The sequence below is a fragment of the Nothobranchius furzeri genome, chromosome 5, assembly GCF_043380555.1.
Source record: "Nothobranchius furzeri strain GRZ-AD chromosome 5, NfurGRZ-RIMD1, whole genome shotgun sequence".
NCBI lineage: Eukaryota > Metazoa > Chordata > Actinopteri > Cyprinodontiformes > Nothobranchiidae > Nothobranchius > Nothobranchius furzeri.
Window position 1 is genome coordinate 36,272,724 of NC_091745.1, and position 24,580 is coordinate 36,297,303.

The 24,580-nt window shown below is 44.9% G+C and overlaps 1 protein-coding gene and 1 long non-coding RNA gene across 2 annotated transcripts in view; one reads left to right on the forward strand and one right to left on the reverse strand.

Annotated features, from left to right (window-relative positions):
- LOC139070045 (uncharacterized) overlaps positions 1-18,917 on the reverse strand; it is a 53,248-nt gene extending 34,331 nt beyond the window's left edge. Inside the window, exons 1-2 of the long non-coding RNA XR_011520703.1 lie at positions 18,776-18,917; positions 14,346-17,940 (exon numbers count right to left, since the gene is read on the reverse strand). This is a non-coding gene — a long non-coding RNA (uncharacterized lncRNA). The remainder of the gene's footprint in view (positions 1-14,345; positions 17,941-18,775) is intronic.
- The window catches only part of si:dkey-233k19.3 (dynein axonemal heavy chain 11), a 47,495-nt gene continuing 37,073 nt past the window's right edge, over positions 14,159-24,580 (forward strand). Inside the window, exons 1-26 of the mRNA XM_054740310.2 lie at positions 14,159-14,539; positions 14,649-14,795; positions 14,879-15,072; positions 15,144-15,333; positions 15,415-15,514; positions 15,616-15,827; positions 15,898-16,119; positions 16,207-16,374; positions 16,481-16,597; positions 16,679-16,816; positions 16,905-17,020; positions 17,130-17,325; positions 17,457-17,561; positions 17,663-18,058; positions 18,722-19,054; positions 19,553-19,807; positions 19,899-20,068; positions 20,150-20,372; positions 20,502-20,618; positions 20,885-20,971; positions 21,060-21,218; positions 21,397-21,480; positions 21,609-21,767; positions 21,855-21,977; positions 23,704-23,826; positions 24,289-24,513. Coding sequence (XP_054596285.2) covers positions 14,324-14,539; positions 14,649-14,795; positions 14,879-15,072; positions 15,144-15,333; positions 15,415-15,514; positions 15,616-15,827; positions 15,898-16,119; positions 16,207-16,374; positions 16,481-16,597; positions 16,679-16,816; positions 16,905-17,020; positions 17,130-17,325; positions 17,457-17,561; positions 17,663-18,058; positions 18,722-19,054; positions 19,553-19,807; positions 19,899-20,068; positions 20,150-20,372; positions 20,502-20,618; positions 20,885-20,971; positions 21,060-21,218; positions 21,397-21,480; positions 21,609-21,767; positions 21,855-21,977; positions 23,704-23,826; positions 24,289-24,513 — 4,575 coding nt within the window. The 5' untranslated portion in view covers positions 14,159-14,323. The remainder of the gene's footprint in view (positions 14,540-14,648; positions 14,796-14,878; positions 15,073-15,143; positions 15,334-15,414; positions 15,515-15,615; positions 15,828-15,897; positions 16,120-16,206; positions 16,375-16,480; positions 16,598-16,678; positions 16,817-16,904; positions 17,021-17,129; positions 17,326-17,456; positions 17,562-17,662; positions 18,059-18,721; positions 19,055-19,552; positions 19,808-19,898; positions 20,069-20,149; positions 20,373-20,501; positions 20,619-20,884; positions 20,972-21,059; positions 21,219-21,396; positions 21,481-21,608; positions 21,768-21,854; positions 21,978-23,703; positions 23,827-24,288; positions 24,514-24,580) is intronic.

Genomic DNA, 24,580 nt, shown 5'->3' on the forward strand with positions numbered 1-24,580 from the left:
TAGGTTCACAACAATCATTTGCGTGTAGTTTGGTGTGAATTGCATCATGCATGTGTTATTCAGGGCCTAATATCTGTCAGGGGGCGGCGCTAAAGCGATATCAACCATTTCCCACAGGATTGTGTTGGGTGCCTTTGTGTGATGTTACATAGCAAGTTTGATACAGTTGTGACCTCGTCTGTAGGAGCTATTACTGTTGTAAAGGTATGTAGGGGGCGCTGCAGTGATATTATACAATGTTCACCAACCGTTTGTGCCTCATTGGCTAAAGGACATGAATGTTGATTGCCATGTTCAGTCTCGTGCAGATGGGAGGCTGTGGAAGTTACAGTCAAACGTAAGGTCACGGCGTCACGCCAGAATTCGCCATGGCATCAATGTCCCTTCCTTTCTGGAAAGCTATCAGAACTGAATGGACATTACAGCATCATGAAGACAGTGCATGACCTTAGTGTCATGTTCACTAAATTAGAGGGGAGAAATATGGGCATTTCACCATAAAACAATTGAGTTCCTGTTGTCAGGGGGCGGGGCTTAGGTGATGTCAGCTGTCCACATTGTCATTGTCTTGGCATGTGGTCAATGATCACACAGACAAAGTTTGATATGGATCTGATCATGTGCATGGGAGTTATTACGTCAATTAATTTAGTAGCGAAAGGTCAATTTTTGAGGCTTAGCCACACCCACACCTTTAAACTTTTGAAAAATTTGACGGTTTAATTTTTTCCCCCCATGTCTTAAGAGTATAAAGCAGAAGTTTGAAGGCGATTGTTGAAAAAGGTGACGGGGCATCATTCTCCAAACGACATGTGCGAAAACCACTAAGTCAAGTACTTGGAACAAAATGGCCAACTTCCTGTGCAACATTAAGCTTGGCTCCAAGATACTTTTTTGTAGGTCCTGAGACACTACATTAGTGTACCAAATTTCGTAGTTCTTAGATAAAGCATGGCTTGGGGCTGAGAGTTTAAATGGTCCTAGGGCAGGGGTGTCAAACTCAAACTCACACGGGGCTGAAATGAAACTCTGGGACGGAGTCGAGGGCCAAACTTAATATTTTTTGAAAAAGTGACGGCAAATTTGCACATTTTCTTTATCAACATATATGCAATTAAACCTTTAAACCTGCCGGTGTCTGCAACCTTTAAATTTGGAAACAAACATATTTCTGCATTAACACTGAATGTGGAACAACCGAATTACACACGAGCAAGTCAGTTTTAAATAAAACTCATCAGTGGTATTCATTACTTGTGGTATAATCAGCATTTTTAAAATCTATTCAGGATTTATGTTTTCTTGTTTATTCCTTTTTCTTATTTTTATCCTCCGTTTTTTCTCCTGTAATACGTGTCATCGCTGCTGTGACGTCTAGCTTTCCCCACTGAGGAACAATAAAGGGATTTTCTATTCTATTCATCTATCTGCAGCCTTTCCACTTCCTGTTTACTGTGGGTTAAATATTTTCTCACGGGCCAACAACAAAATAAAAATACAATTTTATCTTAAATGAAAATGCAACATCTCACCTGTTAACTTTCATGTTTTGGAGCAGAAAAAGAGCATAAAACCAACATATTTAAAGCTCAGTTTGCTCCACTGGTTTACTGTGATGCTCACCTGTTCCAGCCAGATACCTGCATCATGGGGTTGAGCTGAGCTGAGGAGGAGACTCCTGTTGTTTTGTTCATCTTCATCATAATAATGACAACATTAGATGACAACAGGTGCTCACATAGGTTTGTGCTGCTGAACATGTCTGAGCAGCTTGACCACATTGTTGTGTGTCGGGGAGGAAACACGACCACAGAGTCGTGCTGGTTTGAGCGTGTCGCTGCTCGCTGGAGTTATATCAGCTCTGTCTGGACGTTAGTTGGAAAACTTTCTCTTTCAGTCGTGAACACATTACTGAGCGGCTAGAATCTCCGTTTCTGGGCTTCAACGTCAGAAAATAGCTGAGTGAACTTGGCGCTGAGTGAGAGGAGTGTAGTTTGTCCGAGACAGCGGAGCTGCAGACACCAGGCAGCAGGCGCTGGAAAAAACACAAAGGAGGGGGCGCGTCGGCTCCGCGCTGACGCCGCAAAGCATCATGGGAGTCGAAGTATTTGCGGTAAAATCGGCCAGCGGGCCAGTTTTAATATATTTTGAGTCTGACATGTGTCCTAGGGGGTGCTATTTCAGAAAATAGGCCACACCCACCAACCTATACCATTCATTTCTATTGGGTATCAGACTAGGATCACTCACCAGAAATTTTGTGGCGATTTCATGATAACTGAGGAAATGAGAGGCAAACGTATTTCCATGGCGTGATGGCGAATTTTGCCAAGCTCCCAAAGCCCCGCCTTTTTTCCTAACCTGCCAGTACTGGAGACCAAGTGACCTCACTTTGTCTACGGCACCTTGTCTACTGCTATTTGCCAGAGATTGCTGGTGATTGGGTGAAAATTCGTGGCAGTATCTTTAGAAGTGACGAAATGGGAGGCAAACGTAAGGCCATGGCGGTACGCCTAACTTCGCCGCGCCGCCACAGCCCCGCCCTCTTTTGAAAACTCCCATAAAGTGACGCCAAGCAACCCCCACTTGTCTTGAGTTACCAGCTACAAATTTGTGGTGATTAAGTGAAATGGGGCGATTTGGGACCTATCACAGTAAAACGTGACCTTTTTGGTCCTGAGGGAGCGGGGCTTGTGTGATGTCATCATCCGACCACTCAATTTAGTTTGTGGCTGGATGTCGAATAACCACAGAAATTTTTGTAACTCTACCCTATTCGAGTATGAACTTATAGCCATTTGTATTTTTTTGGCAAGTAGACAAAATTTGAGGCCTAGCCACGCCCCCTCAGCAATATACGAAAAGTCAGTTTTATTTTTTTCTATTTGATTGCCCATCCCTGCTGAGCAATTTCCCACTTTCGAGACGATCATGCGAAAAATGATCGAGTAAATCAATCAGAAGCGGACCCTAGAAACGGCCAAAACGGGTTCAAAATCACCACTTCAAACCAAAATGGCCGACTTCCTGTTTGATGTTGACCATGGTTGCACGAGGCTTTTCTGTGCGGACTGTTGAGTACTACAAGTGTACAAAATATTTATAGCTGTACGACAAAGGGGTATTTTTCACATTCTAGGGGGCGCTGTGGAGCTAGTTTTATGTGATATTTTTGGGACCTTTAAAATACAAAATTTTACACCACGCCTGAAATGTGTGCAAAAATTCCTGAGTTTTTGGGTATGTTAAGACCTCGAAAAAGCCAATTTACTTGGCGGAAGAAATATAAACAGAGCAGAAACAATAGGCCTTCGCAGCGCTTTTGCTGCTCGGGCCTAAAAATGCGTTTATGTAATTTGTAGTTTCAAGATTCCTTTTTTTTTTTAATGAACGTTGAGCGTGTAATTGGTTGAGTTGTTCTGGTTAAATGCTGCAGGGCAGGGCCAACGGTTAGCACGCCCTTACCGGACTCTTGCTGGGATCTTTCTTCAGCGAGCTTCTCTGGCTGCTCTGGTTTCGTCTCACAGAATGAAAAAGGTTCACTGGCTGGCATCAGTGTGTTGTACCCAGTGTGGCCCAGCGATGAACTAGGAATTTATTCAAGGTGTTCCCCATCTCTCACTTAACAACCACTGTGATGAGCACCTGCTCTTCACCACCATGAACAGGTGGGTAAGGAAATGGAATGAATGAATACTAAAGTTAGAAAGTTATTTATTTTCTTTTACTTTAAGTAATCTAGTTTTTGTAATTGATATTTCTCACTAACTCTCATCTGTGTTTTCCTCAGTGTTGCATGTATAGTGCCTATCCCCAGATGTCATCGAACGGAGGCGGAGAACACTCTGGACAGGTCGCCAGTCCATCACAGGGCCACACAGAGACAAACAACCATTCACACACCCACTCACACCCAGGGACAATTTATAGTCAGTAATAAGGCTAAACATACATGCCAGAGTACCCAGAGAAAACCCACACGAGAGAACTCCACGCAGAAAGGCTGCACCCACGAATTGAACCTGCAGCCTTCTTGTGAGGAACCCTTGCTACCAGTTCACCATAAAAAAACTGTTACAAATACTTAAATATTACACATAAGGATTACACAATTTATTGTGAGACAGTTCTAAAAATCCTCGTGAACCTGGTCGATGATCCATCTGCACATGACTGACTCAGATTAGTTTTGGGAGAACACTTCTTTGGGATCTCTCCTGAATTCTTAACACCAAACTCCTGACTATGAGTTCAGCAGAATTACTTACTGAGCACAATGTGAATTGAAATGGAGTATCCAGACAAGCTGCATCAGATCTGGAAACTGGCCAGGAGGAAGATGCTAATAAAACATGTAAATGTAGCCTACACAAGACTAGTGTTTAGATTTAGATTATCAAACCAAAGAGAGCAAGAAAGACCAAAACGGTTGACACGAGGGGCTCATCATCATCATCATCATCATCATCATCATCCACCTCATCATCAGCATCCTCAGCACCATCACCATCCTCTTCCTGCTCTCCCTCCTCCTCCTCCTCCTCATCATCATCTTCATTATTATCATCAAAATGATCACTATCATCCTCATCATCATCATCACCATCACCATCATCAATACTATCATCACAACCATCATTATGATCACCATCATTACAACCATCATCTTCAGCATCTTCATTATTATCATCAAAATCATCACCATCATCCTCATCACCATCATCATCATCACTGCCATCCTCATCACCATCTTCATCATCATCATCATCATCATCATCATCATCATCACTATCATCACAAACATTATTATCACCATCATCATCACTATCATCACAATCATTATTATCACCACCGTTATAATCACCACCATCATCATCATCGCAACCATCATCTTCATCACCACCATCTTCATTATTATCATCAAAATCATCACCATCATCCTCATCACTATCATCAACATCATCACTGCCATCCTCATCACCATCTTCATCATCATCATCATCATCGTCACTATCATCACAAACATTATTATCACCATCATCATCACTATCATCACTATCATCACAATAATTATTATCACCACCGTCATAATCACCATCATCATCACTATCATCACTATCATCACAATCATTATTATCACCACCGTTATAATCACCATCATCATCATCGCAACCATCATCTTCATCACCACCATCTTCATTATTATCATCAAAATCATCACCATCATCCTCATCACCATCATCATCATCATCACTGCCATCCTCATCACCATCTTCATCATCATTATCATCATCATCATCATCACTATCATCACAAACATTATTATCACCATCATCATCACTATCATCACAATCATTATTATCACCACCTTCATAATCACCATCATCATCACAACCATCATGTTCATCACCACCATCTTCATTATTATCATCAAAATCATCACCATCATCCTCATCACCATCATCATCATCATCATCACTGCCATCCTCATCACCATCTTCATCATCATTATCATCATCATCATCATCATCATCACCATCATCACTATCATCACAAACATTATTATCACATCATCATCACTATCATCACTATCATCACAATCATCATTTTTATCACCACCGTCATAATCACCATCATCATCATCACAACCATCATCTTCATCACCACCATCTTCATTATCATCATCAAAATCATCACCATCATCCTCATCACCATCATCATCATCATCATCATCACTGCCATCCTCATCACCATCTTCATCATCATTATCATCATCATCATCACCATCATCACTATCATCACAAACATTATTATCACCATCATCATCACTATCATCACTATCATCACAATCATCATTATTATCACCAACGTCATTATCCTCACCATCATCTTCATTATTATCATCAAAATCATCACCACCATCATCACAACCATCATCATCATCATTGTCCTCATCATGATCATCATCATTATCATCACCATCATCATCATCAACATCATCATCACTATCATCACAGCCATCATCATTATCATCACCATCATCATAATAACTATCACCATCAATGTTATCACCACCATCATTATCCTCACCATCATCTTCATCACCAGCATCTTCATTATTATCATCAAAATTAACACCACCATCATCAGTATCATCACAACCATCATCATCCTCATCATGATCATCATCATGACCATCATCACCATCAACATAATCACTATCACATCATTATTATCACCAACACCATACCCATCACCATCATCATTATTATTATCATCACCATCATCATCACTATGATAAATGATAAATGTCTTGTATAGTGCCTCTCAGAGTAAGGACTACAAAGCACTTTAAACTACAGTGTAGCATTCATCCATTCACACACACATTAATCACAACCATCATCATCACCATCATCATTATCAACATTATCATTATTATCACCATCATCATCATCATCACCATCATCATTATCAACATTATCATTATTATCACCATCATCATCACTATCATCAAAACCCTCATTATCACCATCACCATCATCATCCTCATCATTACCATTATCATCATCACATCATCACAACTATCATCATCACCATCATCATAATCTTTATCACCATTTTCATTTTCATCATCACCATCATTATCATCATCATCATCATCATCATCACCAACCATCATCATCACCATCATCATAATCTTTATCACCATTTTCATTTTCATCATCATCATCATCATCATCATCATCATCATCATCATCATCACCACCATCAGCATCATCATCATTATCATTATCATCATCACTATCATTTCTACAATCATCATCATCACCATCATCAAAACCCTCATTATCACCATCATCATCCTCATCATTGCCATTATCATCATCACATCATCACAACCATCATCATCACCATCATCATCATCATCATCATCATCATCACCATCATCATCACCAACCATCATTATCACCATCACCATCATCATCTTCATCATCACCATCATCATCATTATCATTATCATCATCACCATCATCATTATCATTATCATCATCACTATCATTTCAACAATCATCACCATCATCATCACCATCATCATAATCACCGTCACCACCACCACCACCATCATCATCATCATCATCCCCATTCATCATCATTATCATCACCGTCTGTCAGGAGCGATCGGCTGAGCTGGAGTGTGGCTTTGAGACCCAGGCGCGGAGAGACTGGTGTTTGGTCGTGACTGATTACTGCGTGGGAAGTTCTCTTCCCGGATGGTTTTCAGAGTTGGCAGATTAGGCTTAGTCGTTTTAGAATGGGTTGGCGTCTATCATGAGATGATGACTGAGTGCCGGCTCAGCTGAGACAGGTCCTTAAATAGGCTCAGCGGGATGATGTCACCGGGTAGCGTCGGTGACAGGGATGCTGGGAAATGGAGTGCAGTGCCAGCCAGGCCCGCAGAGGCGGTTAAGAGGAGGAGTTCATGACAGGACCCCCCCCCCCCCCCCCCGCGAGGGACGGCTCCAGAAGGCCCAGGGCGACGAGACCAGAAATCAGCCAACAGGGACGGATCCAGAAACGAGCGGGCAGGCTCCCAGCTACGCTGCTCCGGACCTTAACCCTCCCAGTCCACCAAATACTGCCATCCACGGCCCCGGCGGCGGGCGTCCAGAATCTTGCGGACAGTGTAAACGGGGTCCCCATCGACATCTCGGGGCGTCGGCTCCCGGGCCGGAGGCAGATGGAGGGGAGACGACACCACCGGCTTGAGCTGTGAGACGTGGAACACAGGGTGCACCCTAAGAGTGGAAGGAAGGCGCAGCCGGTAAGCGACCGGACCGAGGACATCTCGGACTTGGAAAGGTCCCAAAAAGCAGGGAAACAGCTTCCTGGAACCAGCCAGCAACCGAAGATTAGATGTAGAGAGCCAAACCCGATCACCAGGCTGGAACACAGGGCCGGGCCGGTGACGGCGACGATGTTGTCGGGAGTATTCCGTATTAGCCCGGGTGATGGCGGCGTGAGCTCTGATCCAAGCGAGACGGCAGCGGCGGACCATATCCTGAGCCGCCGGAACCTCCACCTCCGGCACCTGATGGTCGAAAAAAGGGGGCTGGTATCCATAGCAGGTCTCGAAGGGCAATCGACCCGTGGCAGAGGACGTCTAGAGGTTGTGAGAGAGCTCCGCCCACAGGAGGTAACGGGGCCAGGTGGACGGTTGAGACGAGGCGAAGCAGCGTAAGTAGCGCCCGAGCTGCTGGTTTGCCCTCTCCGTCTGACCATTAGTCTGGGGATGATAACCTGACGACAGATTGGCGCAAGCGCCCACCAACCGACAGAAAGCCTTCCAGAACCGTGAGATGAACTGGGGTCCTCTGTCAGACACCACGTCCTGGGGAAATCTGTGGAGCCTCACCACATGATCGAGGAGGAGTTCCGCTGTTCTCTTAGCCGTGGGGACTAAGTGCACAGCTTTCGAAAAGCGGTCGGTGATGGTGAGGATGGTGTCCAGGTGGTCGGCAGCGGGGAGCCCCGTGCCAAAGTCCACACCTATGTGCGACCACAGCCGTTTGGGCACAGGGAGCGGTTGCAATTGCCCGGCTCCAGGTTGGGTGGAGGACTTAGACCGGGCGCAGGTGTCGCATGCAGCTGTGTATTCGCGCACGTCCTTTCTCATAGAGGGCCACCACAGGGCCCGGCGGAGGAACTGGAGGGTATGAGCCTGGCCTTGGTGTCCCGCGAGCCGTGAACTATGGCCCCACCTCAAGGCCTCCTGTCGGCACACGGCCGAAACGTAAAGGAGGCGTCTCTGGGGGCGCCGGGTCAGCCGGGAGGGCCGCCCGGATGGAGGCTTCCAGGGGCCATTGCAGGGCAGCCAAGAACCGTTCGGTCGGGAGGATGGACATCGGTTCAGGAGGCCTGGGGTCCTGGGTGTGCTGACGGGAAAGGGCATCCGCCTTGAGGTTTTTTGAGCCGGGGCGGTAGGCGATGTGAAAGTTATAAGTTGGCGAGCGGTCTCAATATGGATGAGGTTCTGATGATCAGTCCAGATTAGAAAAGGAGTGGAAGTAGCCAGGAGCCACTGTCGCCACTCTTCCAGGGCCCACTTAATCGCCAACAGTTCCCAGTCCCCGACCCCATAGTAGGAGAGAACTTCCGGGAAAAGTATGCGCAGGGGTGGAGTTTGGAATCCAGGCCCCGTTGTGATAGTACGGTTCCCGTGACGTCTCAGAGGCGTCTACCACAACGAAGGGTCGTGTTAGGTCCGGGTGGAGGAGGATGGGTTCGCTTACAAAGCGGCGGACCAGATCATGGGAGGCGGAAAGGGCGAGGCTGCTTGGTTGTCTTAGTCAGGGAAGTTAATGGTGATGCCAGGGCACTGAAATTGCGGATAAACCTGTGATAGAAGTTGCAGAACCCCAAGAAACTCTGCAGCTGCTTCAGGGTCTTAGGTAGTGGCCACTGCGCTACCGCCTGAACCTTGTGTGGGTCCATGCGTAGGCCCTGGGAGGAGATGATGAACCCCAGAAACGAGGTGGACTCCTGGTGAAAGGCACACTTCTCCAGTTTACAGAATAAGTCATGCTCCAGGAGGCGTGACAGAACGGCTCGAACATGCTGGGTGTGCTCCTCGGCAGTGCGGGAGTAGATGAGGATGTCGTCTAAATAAACAAAAACCCAATGGCCCAGCATGTCATGGAGGACATCAGTGATGAAACGCTGAAAAACAGCAGGGCTGTTGCAGAGGCCGAAGGGCATAACGAGGTACTCATAATGTCCAGTGGGTGTAATAAAAGCGGTTTTCCACTCCTCTCCTTCCTTTATGCGGATGAGGTTGTATGCAATGCGGAGGTCCAGCTGTGTAAACAGTGTGGCTTGGGCGGTGGCGTCCAAAGCCGTGCTCATTAAAGGAAGAGGATGGCGGTCTCTGATGGTGATCTTATTTAACCCACGATAGTCTATACAGGGCCGGAGGTCTCCCTCCTTCTTCTTCACAAAGAAGAACCCTGCCGCTCCAGGAGACGTGGAATGGCGGATAAACCCATTCTAGAGAGCTTCGTTGATATAAGCGTCCATCGCCTGGGTCTCTGCCGGAGAGAGCGAGAACAGCTGACCCCGAGGCGGGGTGGTTCCTGGCAGGAGCCTGATCTCCAGATCGTAGGGTCGATGAGGAGGCAGCCTGGTGGTAGGCTCCTTTGCAAAAACCCAAGCCAGATCGTGGTATTGGGGTTTAATCCACATACTTGGGTGGTGTCGTCCTAGGCTGTGATCCTGGAGACAGACGGTGAAGGCGACAGTTACCACCCCACGCCATGACTTTACTGGTTGACCAGGAGATGTGAGGGTCGTGGAGGCGGAACCAGGAATGACCCAGAATGAGAAGAGTCGTGGGGGCGTGAATGATCAGGAAATGAAGGGTCTCCACGTGTTCCTCGATGGTCATCCGGAGGTTCTGGGTTCGGTGCGTGATCGGATATGGCATGAGAGGGGGACCGTCCACTGAAGTGACGGGAACAGGATGGTCGAGGAGAGTGAGTGGAGTCTTGAGCCGGTTGACCAACCCCTGGTCGATAAAGCTTTCTGCAGCTCCGGTGTCGAGGAGAGCCACCAGGGGGACCGGTCCTTGGTTCAACTGGAAGGAGACCGGGAGGGTGGTGTGATGAGGAGCTGCATGAGTGGAAACTCCGGGTGAGACCGCTCCTACACCGACCCGGAGGAACCATTTCCCGGGCGTATGGGGCATGTTGCCCGGGGATGGCCCAGATCCCCACAACAGGCGCATCGTCCCTCCCGAAAACATCGTGCCGAGGAACGGGGCAAATGACCCAGTTGCATGGGTTCCTCCGTGGGTTGGTTCTCCTGACGGCGGGGGAATGTTCTGGGTTGTACCGGAACCGCCCTCGCTCCTGGTGTGGTGAGAAGGCAGCGATCCAGCTGGAGAGCCAGGTCCACAGCCTGGTCAAGGGAGGTCGGGGCCTCGTGTCCGATCATGCCCTCACGGATGCGGGGTGACAATCCCTCCAGGTACACAGCCGTCACCGCGGCATCACCCCAGGTCAGACGGGCAGCGGTGGTCCGGAAGCGTGACGCATACTCGGCCACGGTCTGAGAGCCCTGCCGAAGCTGGAGCAGGCATGTCTCGTCTGCAACCTTGCTGCTGGGATGCACAAAGGCTTTCTTCAGTTCCTTCATGAAGGTTTCATAATCGTTGCACACGGGAGACTTCTGGTTGTACAGAGCAGCCGCCCACTCACCAGCTCGCCCCGTCAGCAGGGAGGTTAACAGGGCAACGCGAGAGCAGGAAGTCGGGTAGCGTGCCGGCTGACACTCGAAAGTCATTGACAGGACGGCCAACATGCCCTCCGGGGATCCTTTAGTCCCATCCCATTTGTCGGGGAGACTTAGACATGGCTCCACAATGTTAGGAGGGGAAGATGACTGACGTTGGAGTGCCGAGGAGAGTTGGACGACCAGTTCGGTGACAGAATCTAGTTTGGATGCTTGGCGATCCGTAAAAGCACGAAGCTGGTTGTTCTCGATTCGAAGTTGGGCGTTTTCCGCCTCCTGGTGTTCTACGCGGCTGAGCAGCTGTGCAACGTCTGCTCGCAGCTGTGCGATCTCCGCTGGGTCTACTCAGGACTCAGTCATCCTGTCAGGAGCGATCGGCTGAGCTGGAGTGTGGCTTTGAGACCCAGGCGCGGAGAGACTGGTGTTTGGTCGTGACTGATTACAGAGTGGGAAGTTCTCTTCCCAGATGGTTTTCAGAGTTGGCAGATTAGGCTTAGTCGTTTTAGAATGGGTTGCCGTCTATCATGAGATGATGACTGAGTGCCGGCTCAGCTGTGACAGGTCCTTAAATAGGCTCAGCGGGATGACGTCACTGGGTAACGTCGGTGACAGGGATGCTGGGAAATGGAGTGCAGTGCCAGCCAGGCCCGCATGGAGGTTAAGAGGAGGAGTTCATGACACCGTCATCATAATCACCGTCACAATCATCATCATCTTCATCATCACCATCATCATCACCATCATCATAATCACCGTCACCATCACCATCATCATCATCATCATCATCATCCCCATCATCATCATCATCATCATCATCATCATCATTATCATCACCGTCATCATAATCACCGTCACAATCATCATCATCATCTTCATCATCATCATCATCATCATCATCATCATCATCATCATTATCATCACCGTCATCATAATCACCGTCACAATCATCATCATCATCATCATCATCATCATCATCATCATCACCACCACCATCATCATCACCCTCACCATCATCATAATCACCATCATCATCATAATCATCATCATCTTCTTCATCACCATCACTAAAATCCAGAGGTGGAAAGTAACGAATTACATTTACTCACGTTACTGTAATTGAGTAGCTTTTTTGTAAATTTATACTTTTTAAGTCGTTTTTAAAATCTGTACTTTTACTTGAGTACGTTTTTAAAAAATAATTGCAATTCGCTACATTTTAAATCTTATCCGTTACTGAGTAAAAATAGGCTTAATAAATTAAAAATATTACGTGTAGCAGCGTCGGAACAGGAAGAGACGCCTGCATGAGCACCATGTCTAAACCGGGAGGGTTTAGACATGGTGCTAATTAGGACAAATAATTGGGAAAGTTTTGCTCAAAAACATCAGTTCAGTCCATCTGATCCACTAGCTGTTTACCTCATCTCTCCCTCCTCTCCTGTGGGTTGGAACCCGCACCTTCGCGCACCGGTGTGACTTCATCAGAATTCTGCTCGGCAACCAGACTCGGTTCCGTGTTTGAAATGTGTTTCTCTACCGCTCCACACGGAAGCGGCAAAATAACGTTTAGCGCTCATAACAAGCGGATTCTCAGCGCTTTGCTCATAAAACAGAAGACCTGCAGGCCTCTGTGAGTTAAAACATCCTGATACTGTTCAGGTGTAAACATTGTGCTCCATCCGTGTGTTTGAACTCAGAAGATGCTTCTTGATGCCACAGATATGTGATGATTTAGCTTGTTTCTTTATTTTACTCCAGAATAAGAGATTAAATTATTACAAAAGTAGTTCAGTGTAGTTAAATTAGTGATTCAAATGATTCTAACATGCTGCAGTGTGTGTGTGTGTGTGTGTGTGTGTGTGTGTGTGTGTGTGTGTGTGTGTGTGTGTGTGTGTGTGTGTGTGTGTGTGTGTGTGTGTGTGTGTGAGTGTGTGTGTGTGTGTGTTTGTGTGTGTGTGTGTGTGTGTGTGTGTGTGTGTGTGTGTGTGTGTGTGTGTGTGCGTTACATATATAGGACTGCATGAGACAGCGTGGTTTCATCAAATCCATGCATCTTATATCTTGGCTGAAGTAACGGCTCAGGAAAATAACTTCTATTTCATAAATAATGACGTCTCTGCAGTGTTTATGATAATATTTTATCTTATATTGGACCTATCTTTGGTCTGGGAGGTGTAACTTATGATGATACAAGCCTTTTAAAACATGTTAAAGTGTTACAAGAGGAGATAAATGCATAAATTTAAAGTTCATGTTTGGAGACCAACCTTCACAGTTTGGAGGCTCACGCTGGTGAGGAGACACCATTAGTTCTAGTAACACCTGGGCTCCCAAGGCCTGTTCTGACAGGATGGACGTTACGGGACCCTTCAGGATTCCAGTTGGATGATTGGAGGATTATTTAGGAGGACTGGAATGAACAAACTGATTTCAGTGGTGAAGGGTTAAAGGTATTGGCTCGGCATTAAAATTGCAGAAATGCTAACTACACTTTATTATCTATATAAACATGTACTGGGTCCAGTTTTTTATTTTATTAAGGACTTTTGTCATAAATCATTACAGAAAATCCAAATCCTCTCCTCCAGACAGTGAAGAACTGTGTTTCGCATACGTCACTCCAGCACGTACAATAATCATCCTCACCATCATGCCTGGAGGGAACTTGCTGAAATAATGACACCATGTTGCAGCAGAACATAATTTAGTTGCATATTTGAACATTTTACGTTAGTTCATTTGGTTTAAACTGTTTTACATCTCTAGCCTTTGTTTACAACAAATCTCAGTTAGCAACGTTGTCACCTAGCAGGCAGTGATTGAGGACAGTGGCTGTTGCTAAGCAACACAATGCCAAACCGCCCTGCGACGGTGAGGCTCGTGCAGCTCAATGAAAAAAGCACAGAAACTTCAGACTCTTTAAAAAGCTGAGTGGTTAATTTGCAGACAAGTTGCTTTAAAACTGGAAATGTAGTTTTATTTCTTTTTCTTCATTTGTTAGAAAGGCAAAGCTTGTCATGTTCGAACATCCAACATGTCAGACGAGGAAAGCGTACCTTCTTTTCTAGAAGACGTCCGAGTGAAGTTCGTCGAGAACAAAGTCTGTGGGTTATTGACGCTGGAGAGTCAAACCTGGAGGACCAGCGCTGTCGGGGAAGATTTCCAAAAGCTTCTGGAGGACTTCTTTGAGACGGAAGCAGTTGTTTATTTTTCCTCACCGAATAAAGTTGTCCTGGTTGCCTCCAAAGAGGTAACGCTGGCCGGAAATGTTGTTACAATGTTAGCTAGCTCCACTTTGATGCTCTGTTTGATGTTTTAAACGTGACGCGTTTAAGCACGTGACGTTATTTTAAACGCAGGTCCCGCCCGATGCTCAAAATAAAGTACTTTATATTCATAAAAAGAGGAAAGATGTTCCCATCAGCTGCGAGAACTACAGGACAACGCTGCTGTTTGGCCTCCTGTCACTACCACCGCTACCACAGCTGTCACGCGTAATTGAGCAGGTGACGGCTTTCGGGTCGGTTCTGGGCATGTATAAAGTGCTCTGTGTTGCATGCTGGCTTATGTGTGTCTGTTTATCCACAAGGTGTGCGCTCCACTTCTAACACATGATCAAAACCATCACACGTGGCCAAATGTGATCCGTAATGACGTTGCTCGACACATCGAGAGCATCTGCAGTAAGACATCAGTTGTACAAGGTCAGATTTTAGGGGAAACTGTCCTCCCAATGCCAACTGCAGCATCATGGAAGGAAAAGGCACACGACCATTTCAGAATGTGAGTGCACACATGCAGAATGCACGCTCTCTTTTAGCCTAAATTCATTTGGCTTTTGTTTCCCATTTAAGGCATAACAACAAGGACAGGGCACTGGCCCACTGCATAGAGACCCAGGTCATCAACTGGTCTCATCTGATCCAGAAAAAATTAAAGGAGGACTCGGCAGACTTTATGAAGACGGGCTGTAAGCCCGGCCCCAGTGCTGAGTTGAAGTTCTGGGCTTCTAGAAGGAGCAATTTGGAGAGCATTTGCCATCAGGTGAGAACATTTGCTCTTTATCAAATCCAATTTCCTTTGATTTTTTTTAATTTTTCTGAAAGCTTTTAGCCTTATTTACAGCTTCACAGTCCTGTGGTGGAAATGATGGAAAGTATGTTAGAGGTAATGGACAGCAGCTATCACCCAACCATCAAAATTCTGATTGGAAATGTGTCTAACGGTAAGATGTCCCTTTTCACAAGGTAAACCATCTCAGTCTTTGTTTTTGTTGAATCTTCCAACTCTTTCTTCTTCTTCTCTCCAAAAATGAAAACAAAACAGCGCTCATAGAAGCCCAAGACATCGACCTCTATCTCCAGCCGCTAAACGAACAACTGTCTCAGCTGGAAAACAAAGGATTTGTTCACATGGAAAAATACATCCCTGCATTGTTTCACACAGCATTTTTGATCTGGACTAACTGCCAGTATTATCAAAAAGCAGCTCGCATTGTTGTGCTGTTACAGGAACTCTGCAATCTGCTCATTGAGCAGGTATAAAAGGTCTATAAAGCCTAATGTTTGTTTGGATTAACCATAAGATAATAAACTTTTCTCCCTGTAGGCGTCTGCATACCTCTCTGCAGATCTGCTACTCAGACATGATCCAGAAGAAAGTTTACAAATGGTAAAGAGGGTAATAAAAGCACTGAGTGTTTTCAAACAGTGTTACCAGACTCAGAAGGAGAGGCTAGCCAACCAAGACAAAAGCGCTCCCTGGGATTTCCCAGCTGCCATGATTTTTTCACATTTCAGCCAGTTCTTTAGGCGCATGCTACAGCTGGAGGTGAGATCACATCTAGTTGTTACCTCATCATGAGTCAAATTTACAATCCTTCAGTTTGATTTTATGTTGCAATATGATTTATTGTAGAACTTGCTGGAACTTGTGCTGGATTTTCAAAGAATGGAAAAACTGGAATTTGGAGGAATCCAAGGAAGGCACTACAGTGAGCTTGTTGCCAAAATGCATGAAGAGTTCAATTACCACTACAGTGCATTAAAGCACAGTGAAAACAACCCGCTCGACATCACCTCTCAGGTGGGTCTGCACATCTTTGAGATTAGATAGAGCTCAGATTAGTCAAAGAAAAGTCAAAATGCACATTTTGTAACATTGAATGCTGCAATGCTTCTTTTGTTGTCAGGGTTTTGAGCAGGAGTTTAAGGCTTTTGAAATGAAGGGTTCAGACTTAGAAGGTCGCTTTGCCAGCCTGCTTTGTTTGGCTTTCAAAGATTGCACAGGACTGGAATCCGCTATAAAAGTGAGAAAACACGGGTTTGGTTTCACCTCTGAAGGCGCTGTTTCTAAACGGGCAGGAGCGCTAACACGTTTTAAATTCCAGATGTTAACGGTGGTTGCACCGTTTCTGAAGAGAAAACGAGTGGGGCAGATTTTCAGTCCCAGCTTCCTTCTGCTACAGCAGCTGCTCAGAGAAGACCTGGAGAATTGTAAATGTCTGTTTAAATCTCAGCTGAATCAGGTATTCATGAATGAAATCACATACAAGCTGCGTGAATGAGTTTCTCTACAAATGCCCATTTAATTCGAGTTTTCTCCTTTATCGTCAGACGAAGAGCTATCTAATCAGGAGCATGGCGCACACATCTGGAGCCTTGAAATGGGCAAAAATGCTGAGAGAACACATCCAGACACCCTGGGACAAACTAAAGTTACTGTTTGACATGTGAGCACAGTATGATCATTTTTGGATGCATTTTGATTTCAACCATAGCAGAGTGTGATATTATGACACAGGGTTGGCTTTAATATTACTATTTATGGAATTTCCCCAGGCCCGTTACAGGTGTAGAGATGGAGAGTGAGCACAGCATGTGCATGGAGATGTTGAGTCTTCTGGACCAGTATGAGGAGGACATTTACTCTGAGTGGTGTAAAGGTTTAGAGCAGGACTGCCTAATCAATCTGAGCCAGCCTCTCATTTCAAGAAGCTCCTCTTCTGGCCTGATTTCAGTGAATTTCAATCCAAAGGTAACTGATACAGTCTCCCAGAAAAAACTGTTTTGGTCAGTTTATTTTTTATTTACTGTTTGAATGAGTTATTTTATTCTGAATGAATCATTTTAACTAACAGATTTTGTGCATTTCATAATCCCTGTCAGCTGACTGAGATCTTGAAAGATGTGAAGTACATCCACACACACAGCCAGCTCAGCATCCCCTCAGCTGCAGTTGCTGTTTTTGAGAAGCGTGACATGTTCACCAAGGTAAACATTACCCTCTTCATTATTTCAGTTAGCTGCTATTTATAGAAAAATGACACAAACTAACTTTAGATTTTATTTTCCTTTACAATTGTGTTTTCCAGTATGTGAGCAGTTTGCAGCTTTTGGCTCAGGGGTACAACAAGATAAAGCAGACCGTGTTGGAGGTGGAACGTCCTCTGATCCAAACCGAGCTGGAGTCCGTAGACCTGCTGCTGGTGAAGGCAGAGACCACCCTTACATGGCAGGATCAGGACTGCTGGGGCTTCATCACAACCACAAAGGACCTAATCCAAGACCTAGCTCATCGAGTCAGCAAAGCCAGGGAAAACTACGATGCCATTCAGTCCACGATGAAGGCATGGAGCAAAAAGGCCATGTTCTGCAGAAAGGACAACAAGAAAGGCTCACTCATACAGCTGGATGACAGAACGGAGCATGTCAGGAGAACATACAGCTTAATGAAGAGTGATGGGGAGGCGATACAGCAGCTGGTGCAGGCGCGTGGGGCTCAGTGGGCTTTCATTCATTTCTTTCACTTTGTATTTGTGAACAAGAGGCCGACTGATATGGGTGTTTTAAGGCCGATGCCGATTTGTAAATATTTTTTTTGCCGATGGCGATATCTAATGCTGATTATTATGTTTTAGCAGCACAATGATTGTGAAAGACAACTGAACAGTCACTGTATGCAGTATAAATGAAATAAGTCAATAAATCTCTTAAATTTTATTGAACCTCAAATAGAAAACACACTCAAACATTTAAAAAAGACTGGTGTGTTTGGGTCCTTTCTGCAGTCCAGTAGTGGCAGCAGTTGGCCACACAGGTGCCAGATATATAAACTATTTTTTATCGGCTTTTAAAAACACTTTGGCTGATGGCTGATATAAAAAATTAGAATATATTGGCCGACCGATATATCGGTCTGCCTCTATTGTGAAATTTTGTTTTTTTGAAGTACATTTTTGCTTGATTTTAGTTCTGGTTTTAATGAAGGCACAGCATCACAAACTAACCTCACATGAACTTGAACATAATTAAACATTTTTTGTGTCTTCTCTCTAATTACAGTTTCCTTTTGACATCTTAGCCTTTTACATATTGATTCTAAGTATTAAACCAAAACATGAATTTATGTTTTGTTTCATTTTATTTCTCAGGAAAACATGATCCTTTTCCATGCCGATCCTGCTGCAGTCGTCTGGCAGACTTACCTGGAGTATGTGGATGAGGTGGTGGTGGAGGGGCTCTTCAGCTACATCAGCCACTCCCTTCAGTTCTTCATAGACAACATGGACGCCCGGCCATGCCAAGCTCCTCTGTTTCAGGCCGAGGTGATGCTGCATGGCTCAGGGTTGACCGTTCATCCTCCCCTGGACCGAGATGCAGGTGACAGCCTCTATGATCTGGTAGAAGGACTCATTGAAGTTGTCTTCAAGACTTCTGAGCACATCAGCAGAGTGGCTGCTCACCTTAGCTCCGAGAGCTATCAGGTATTTGTCTTTAGTTTAAATATTAACAGGTTTCCCTTACCAGTTGCCAAAGTTAACAAGCGGCTGCAAATTCTGGTATTTCCTGTTTTGACAAAAGTTTCAGTACAAAGCATTTTATGCACCTTTCAGAGTAAGAGTTTTATTTTGGAAGATCTGTTGGTCCTACGCTAGAAAAACCCTTTCTGTCTATTTGAGGCATTACTGACATAAATAATCATGTTTATTAATGAAAAATGTTTACATTTAAATCTTGCATTGATTGATTATTAACCATCTGAGAGAATCGAGCTTTCATAGCTGTCAGAAATTACTCAGACGACTGTAAATGGTGTCATTTTTGAACATTTCTGTTTTGGTTCCACTTTAGAAAACATCAGCTTGTTAAACGAGTGTCTTGTTTACTCACAGACGATCTGACTGGCATCCTTGTACTGTGTATGAAATCCTCTGTAATGCATTCTGCTAAACATTTCTGCTGATTTTCTAACCCTCCTACAGGATGTATTGGGTGGCGTGTTAAAACTGTTAACCATGAAAACTAAAATAATGGAACAAGTAGATGAAGTGCTGAAGAAAGTGAGGACTTATCAGATGAAGTTTGATTTCTACAACCATCTGTGGGAAGATGACCGAGCAGAGTGTCTCCGGCAGTTCCTGAGATATGGACGTGTTCTCACAGCCGAGGAGCTGGAAGCCAGCAGAGCAGGTCTCCTCACTGAAAACCCTCCTGCAACCAACAACTTCAAAGAACAGGTAAGACTTTGTCTTCTTACCCGTGACAGGTGCTTTCTGCCCAGCATATGGCAGGTTTTTGATAATATTTTCCGTTATTTTGATTTCACAGATTGATTATTATGAAAACCTGTGTGCTGAAGTTTCCCAGCTGGAAGACTTTCAAGTGTTTGATGGATGGCTCCGGGTGGATATCAAGTTCTTTAAAGCCAGTCTTCATAACATCATAAAAAGGTGGAGCTGGCTTTTCAAAGAGCACCTCCTGACTTATGTAGCTGACAGGTACAACTATTTTGTGCATAGACCTTCAAATCAAGACAGACTGTTTTCACTTGCTCTGATTGTGTAAACTTTCTCACTCAGTCTGGATGAAATGCAGACATTTCTCCAAGCCACCATTGGGGGGCTGAACGTTGCTGTTGCTAAAGGGGACCACCAAGGTTTAGTGGACATCATGAGTCACCTGTTAGCTGTCAGAGACAGACAAGACATCACCGACAAGATGTTTGAGCTTCACAGAGACTCAATATGTCTCCTAGAACATTGTGGTGTGGCAATACCAGACCACTTATACTCTCAGATGGAGGTGAGAACATCTATTTCTTCAGCACTCATAATAAAACACAAACATGCAGCATTTATTCGTTGCTCTGCAGAAGGAAATGTTTATATTTTTTGGACATTTTTGCTCAAAGTTACCAAAATATCATCCCAGGAGCTCCCAGAGAAATGGAATGAAGCCAAAAAACTGGCCCAAAAAGTGAGGCAAGAGGTTGCACCCATGCAGAGTGAAGAAGTGATGGTTTTGCGGAGACAGTGTACTGATGTGGAGGTGACAAACAACTATAACAGATTTCAAAGCACTTTTCTCTTAAAAATAATGTAAACCTGAGATTTTATTTAAAAGCTTTACTTAAATCTTGACTTATCTGTTTAGAAGAAGAATATCTGAAATCAATGCTTAAAAGACGAAAGTATGCAAACATTGCACCAAGTCGAATAAGTTTACTTGTGATCTTCAGATAATGGTAACTGCATCATGAGAAAAACACTTCATTAAGGCTTTACATATACGTAAACCTTTTTTCCTTTTTTCAGGTGAAACAAACTAAATTCAGGGAGAAGTTCAGAGCAACTGCACCCTTCAGCTACAACGCAGTGAACCCCTACGCTAGTCTGGATGAAGTACGAATCATAGCGCTGCTTCTTTGTTGGATAAAAATAATATTCCACTTCACTCGAACCTCTTTTATGTGGTTGCTTTGTGTTTTAGTCTGAAAAAGCAGTCCAGGACATGGAAACAGAAGTGTCAGAGCTCCAAGAGTCCACAAAGCTGTTTGATGTAACCATCCCTGACTACAGAGACATCAAGCTCTGCAGACGAGAAGTCACGGCCCTGAAAGAACTGTGGGACATTGTGGAATTTGTGCAGGCATGTAGCTTAATATCGAATTAGAAATGTCATGAGGGCAATAGGCTAAAGGCCTCTTCACCATTACATACCACCCCTCCCGCCTAAACGCTGTGTTTTTTCTTGTGAATGTTTTTCCTTCTTGTCTTCTGCTTGCTGTGATTCTTTCTCTCGTGTCCATGCGTCTACATCGACACAGAGCACTGTAGAAACCTGGACCACAACCAGATGGAGGCAAATAGACGTGGACCAGATGGATGCAGAGTTAAGGAGCTTTGCCAGAGTGAGGCCACCAGCAGCGCTGCATCACACCAGCTTATCACACCTGCTGTTTTGCTGTCATGCACCGTTGCCATTTGTAACAGATGTCACTAATAACTAGTTATGTTTACCTACCCTCTGATTTTGTAGGACATTCGGAAGCTTGACAAAGATGCTCGCACGTGGGATGCGTTCACTGAGTTTGATCTTTATGTGAAGAACTTGTTGACGTCGCTGTGGGCCGTGAGTCAACTACAGAACCTGGCAATCCGAGAGCGCCACTGGGCGCAGCTAATTAGAACAACACAGGTGCATAAATACACACAGCAGAGGCTTTAGTTTACAACACAATAAAAATCTCAAAGCTTGTTTAACGAATTGACTTATTCTGAACAGACGAACTTCTCTGTGACGGACGACACCACCCTGGGAGACCTTTTGACACTGCAGCTTCATCTTTTTGAAGATGAAGTCCACAATATAGTGGATAAGGCTGTCAAAGAAATGGCTATTGAGAAGGTTTATTGCACACACATGTTTACATTTAACTAAAAAGGGTATCTGGTGTGTTTATTTGACCCTGTTAAGCGTAATCTGTTATTTTAACTCATTCACTGCCGGCCATCATCTTCACAGAAAGCCCCTGACTGCCAGCGTTTTTGAGCATTTTTGCTGTTTGAAGAGTTACAGAATAGTGTGCTCTATGATCGTGTAAACACAAAAACTACCAAACAAAAGAGTGGACTCACTTTTTACATCAGGAAAAATCTGCATGCTTCTAGCTCTTTCTGTTTTTTCCGGTATTCAGAGTGTGAGCTGCAGAAGCTTTTCCGATTAGCAGTGAATGAGTTAAAATATGTGATGAAAACAGTGATGGAGTCGAGCAGGGACACACCCAGGGTGCTGCTTATGTTGTTGTTATTATTATGCTTAAAGATTTTCTTCACTGAGAAAATGTGTTTTTTGAAATACAATCAGTCCAAAAGAGTTTCATCTGCTTGCTGAACATGAGACATGTCTTCAAACCTTGTCACCTGCATTAGCTGCATAAAAAATGGTAAATGGTAAATGGCCTGTATTTGATATAGCGCCTTCTAGAGTCCTGGAACCCCCCAAGGCACTTTACAACACAATCAGTCATTCACCCATTCACACACTGGTGGGAATGAGCTACAATGTAGCCACAGCTGCCCTGGGGCGCACTGACAGAGGCGAGGCTGCCGAGCACTGGCACCACCGGTCCCTCCGACCACCACCAGCAGGCAACGTGGGTTAAGTGTCTTGCCCAAGGACACAACGACAGCGACAGACTGAGCGGGGCTCGAACCTGCAACCTTCCGATTACGGGGCGAGCACTTAACTCCTGTGCCAATGGACAGGGAAGTGCTCGGGTCAGATTCACGCCACCGTGTGAAAATGGACTTTGGACTCCCACTTTAACTTGCAACAGAGGAAGGCCATGTTGGTTTAGCGGACAGGAGAGAGCAGAGTGAGCCTTGGCTAGTAGAAGATAACCATTAGCAACTCCACAACATGGCGGGACACACTCAAGCTTGTGTTATTCATGATAAATGGTAAATGGCCTGTATTTGATATAGCGCCTTCTAGAGTCCTGGAACCCCTCAAGGCGCTTTACAACACAATCAGTCATTCACCCATTCACACACATTCACACACTGGTGGGGATGAGCTACGATGTAGCCACAGCTGCCCTGGGGCGCACTGACAGAGGCAAGTCTGCTGACCACAGGCGCCACCGGTCCCTCTGACCACCATCAGCAGGCAACGTGGGTTAAGCGTCTTTCCCAAGGACACAACGACAGACTGAGCCGGGCTCAAACCTGCAACCTTCCGATTACGGGGCGAGCACTTAACTCCTGTGCCACCGTCGCCTCTTTTTGTGGAGATATCACATCAATGTAACATTTTTACCCCAGAAAGTAGAGCAAGCAAAGTAGGCAGAAGGGTTGTGTTGTTGTTAGGCGATCAGAGGTGATGCATTTGCATATCATGAATATTAATGAGTAAGGTTAGTTATAGACCCTCCCCACCACCACACACACACATACACACACACACACACACTTTTCTGACTAACTTCTACCTTCTGAAACGAGCACCGTAGCTTTCTTCCACAGAAAGACTCGTAGGACACTCATTCATGTTAGAGACCACAGCAGAGTTACTGGGAGCAAGACGATGAATGAGACCTGTGACAGTATGACGTCCTCTTGCTTTGTTTTAGGTTATAACAGAAATAAGCCAAGCATGGGCATCAATGGAGCTGTCGTATGAAGAACATTACCAGACCTCGTTGCCTCTGCTTAAATGTGACGAGGAGCTTCTTGAAAGACTCGAGGATCACCAGGTGGATGTCTACTTTACTGCCAAAGACTTTACTTGTGGTCTCACATGACCATGGTAAAATGCAAAAACTGGTTCTTGGGATGATTTTCCTGGTTGAAGGACATATAGTCAAAGTAGTGAGACGGTGGTTCTTTTGAATGTCTAACAGCACAGTTTACAGTCCGTAAATGCGTTGCTGCTAGGGAACTTGGGGTAATGTTCTGTGACGCTCTTTGAACACACACACACCAGCTGTGTGGGAGGGCTACATCCTTCAACCAGAAGTCTTGCCACTTTAATGACTCCATCTTTGTTAATGTGGTTGGGTTTCCATGCCAATAAGATGGAATGTTGTAACGTAGTACTGATGTATGGGTTGATGTCAGATTATGATCATATGGGGTTTGGAGATGTGGTGTGGGTGGAAGTGTTAGACCAAGTCTGTTAGTTTGGTGGAGCTAATTTTTCTCTTTCCTTTCTCAAGATTCAGCTCCAGAGTGTCTTTCAGAGCAAGCATGTAGATCACTTCATGTTACAGGCAGTGGAGCTACAAAACCAGCTGACTGTGGCAGACTCTGTTCTGGTCATATGGATGGAGGTCCAAAGATCATGGGCCTACCTTGAAAGCATCTTCAAAGGCTTTGATGACATTTGCCAACAACTGCCTGCAGATACACACAGATTCCGAGTGGTAGATGCTGAATTTCAGGTGTGCATTTACAGTCTAAAGGTTTAGTTATGAAAATAATATCATATTTCTTCAACTTGAGCATTCC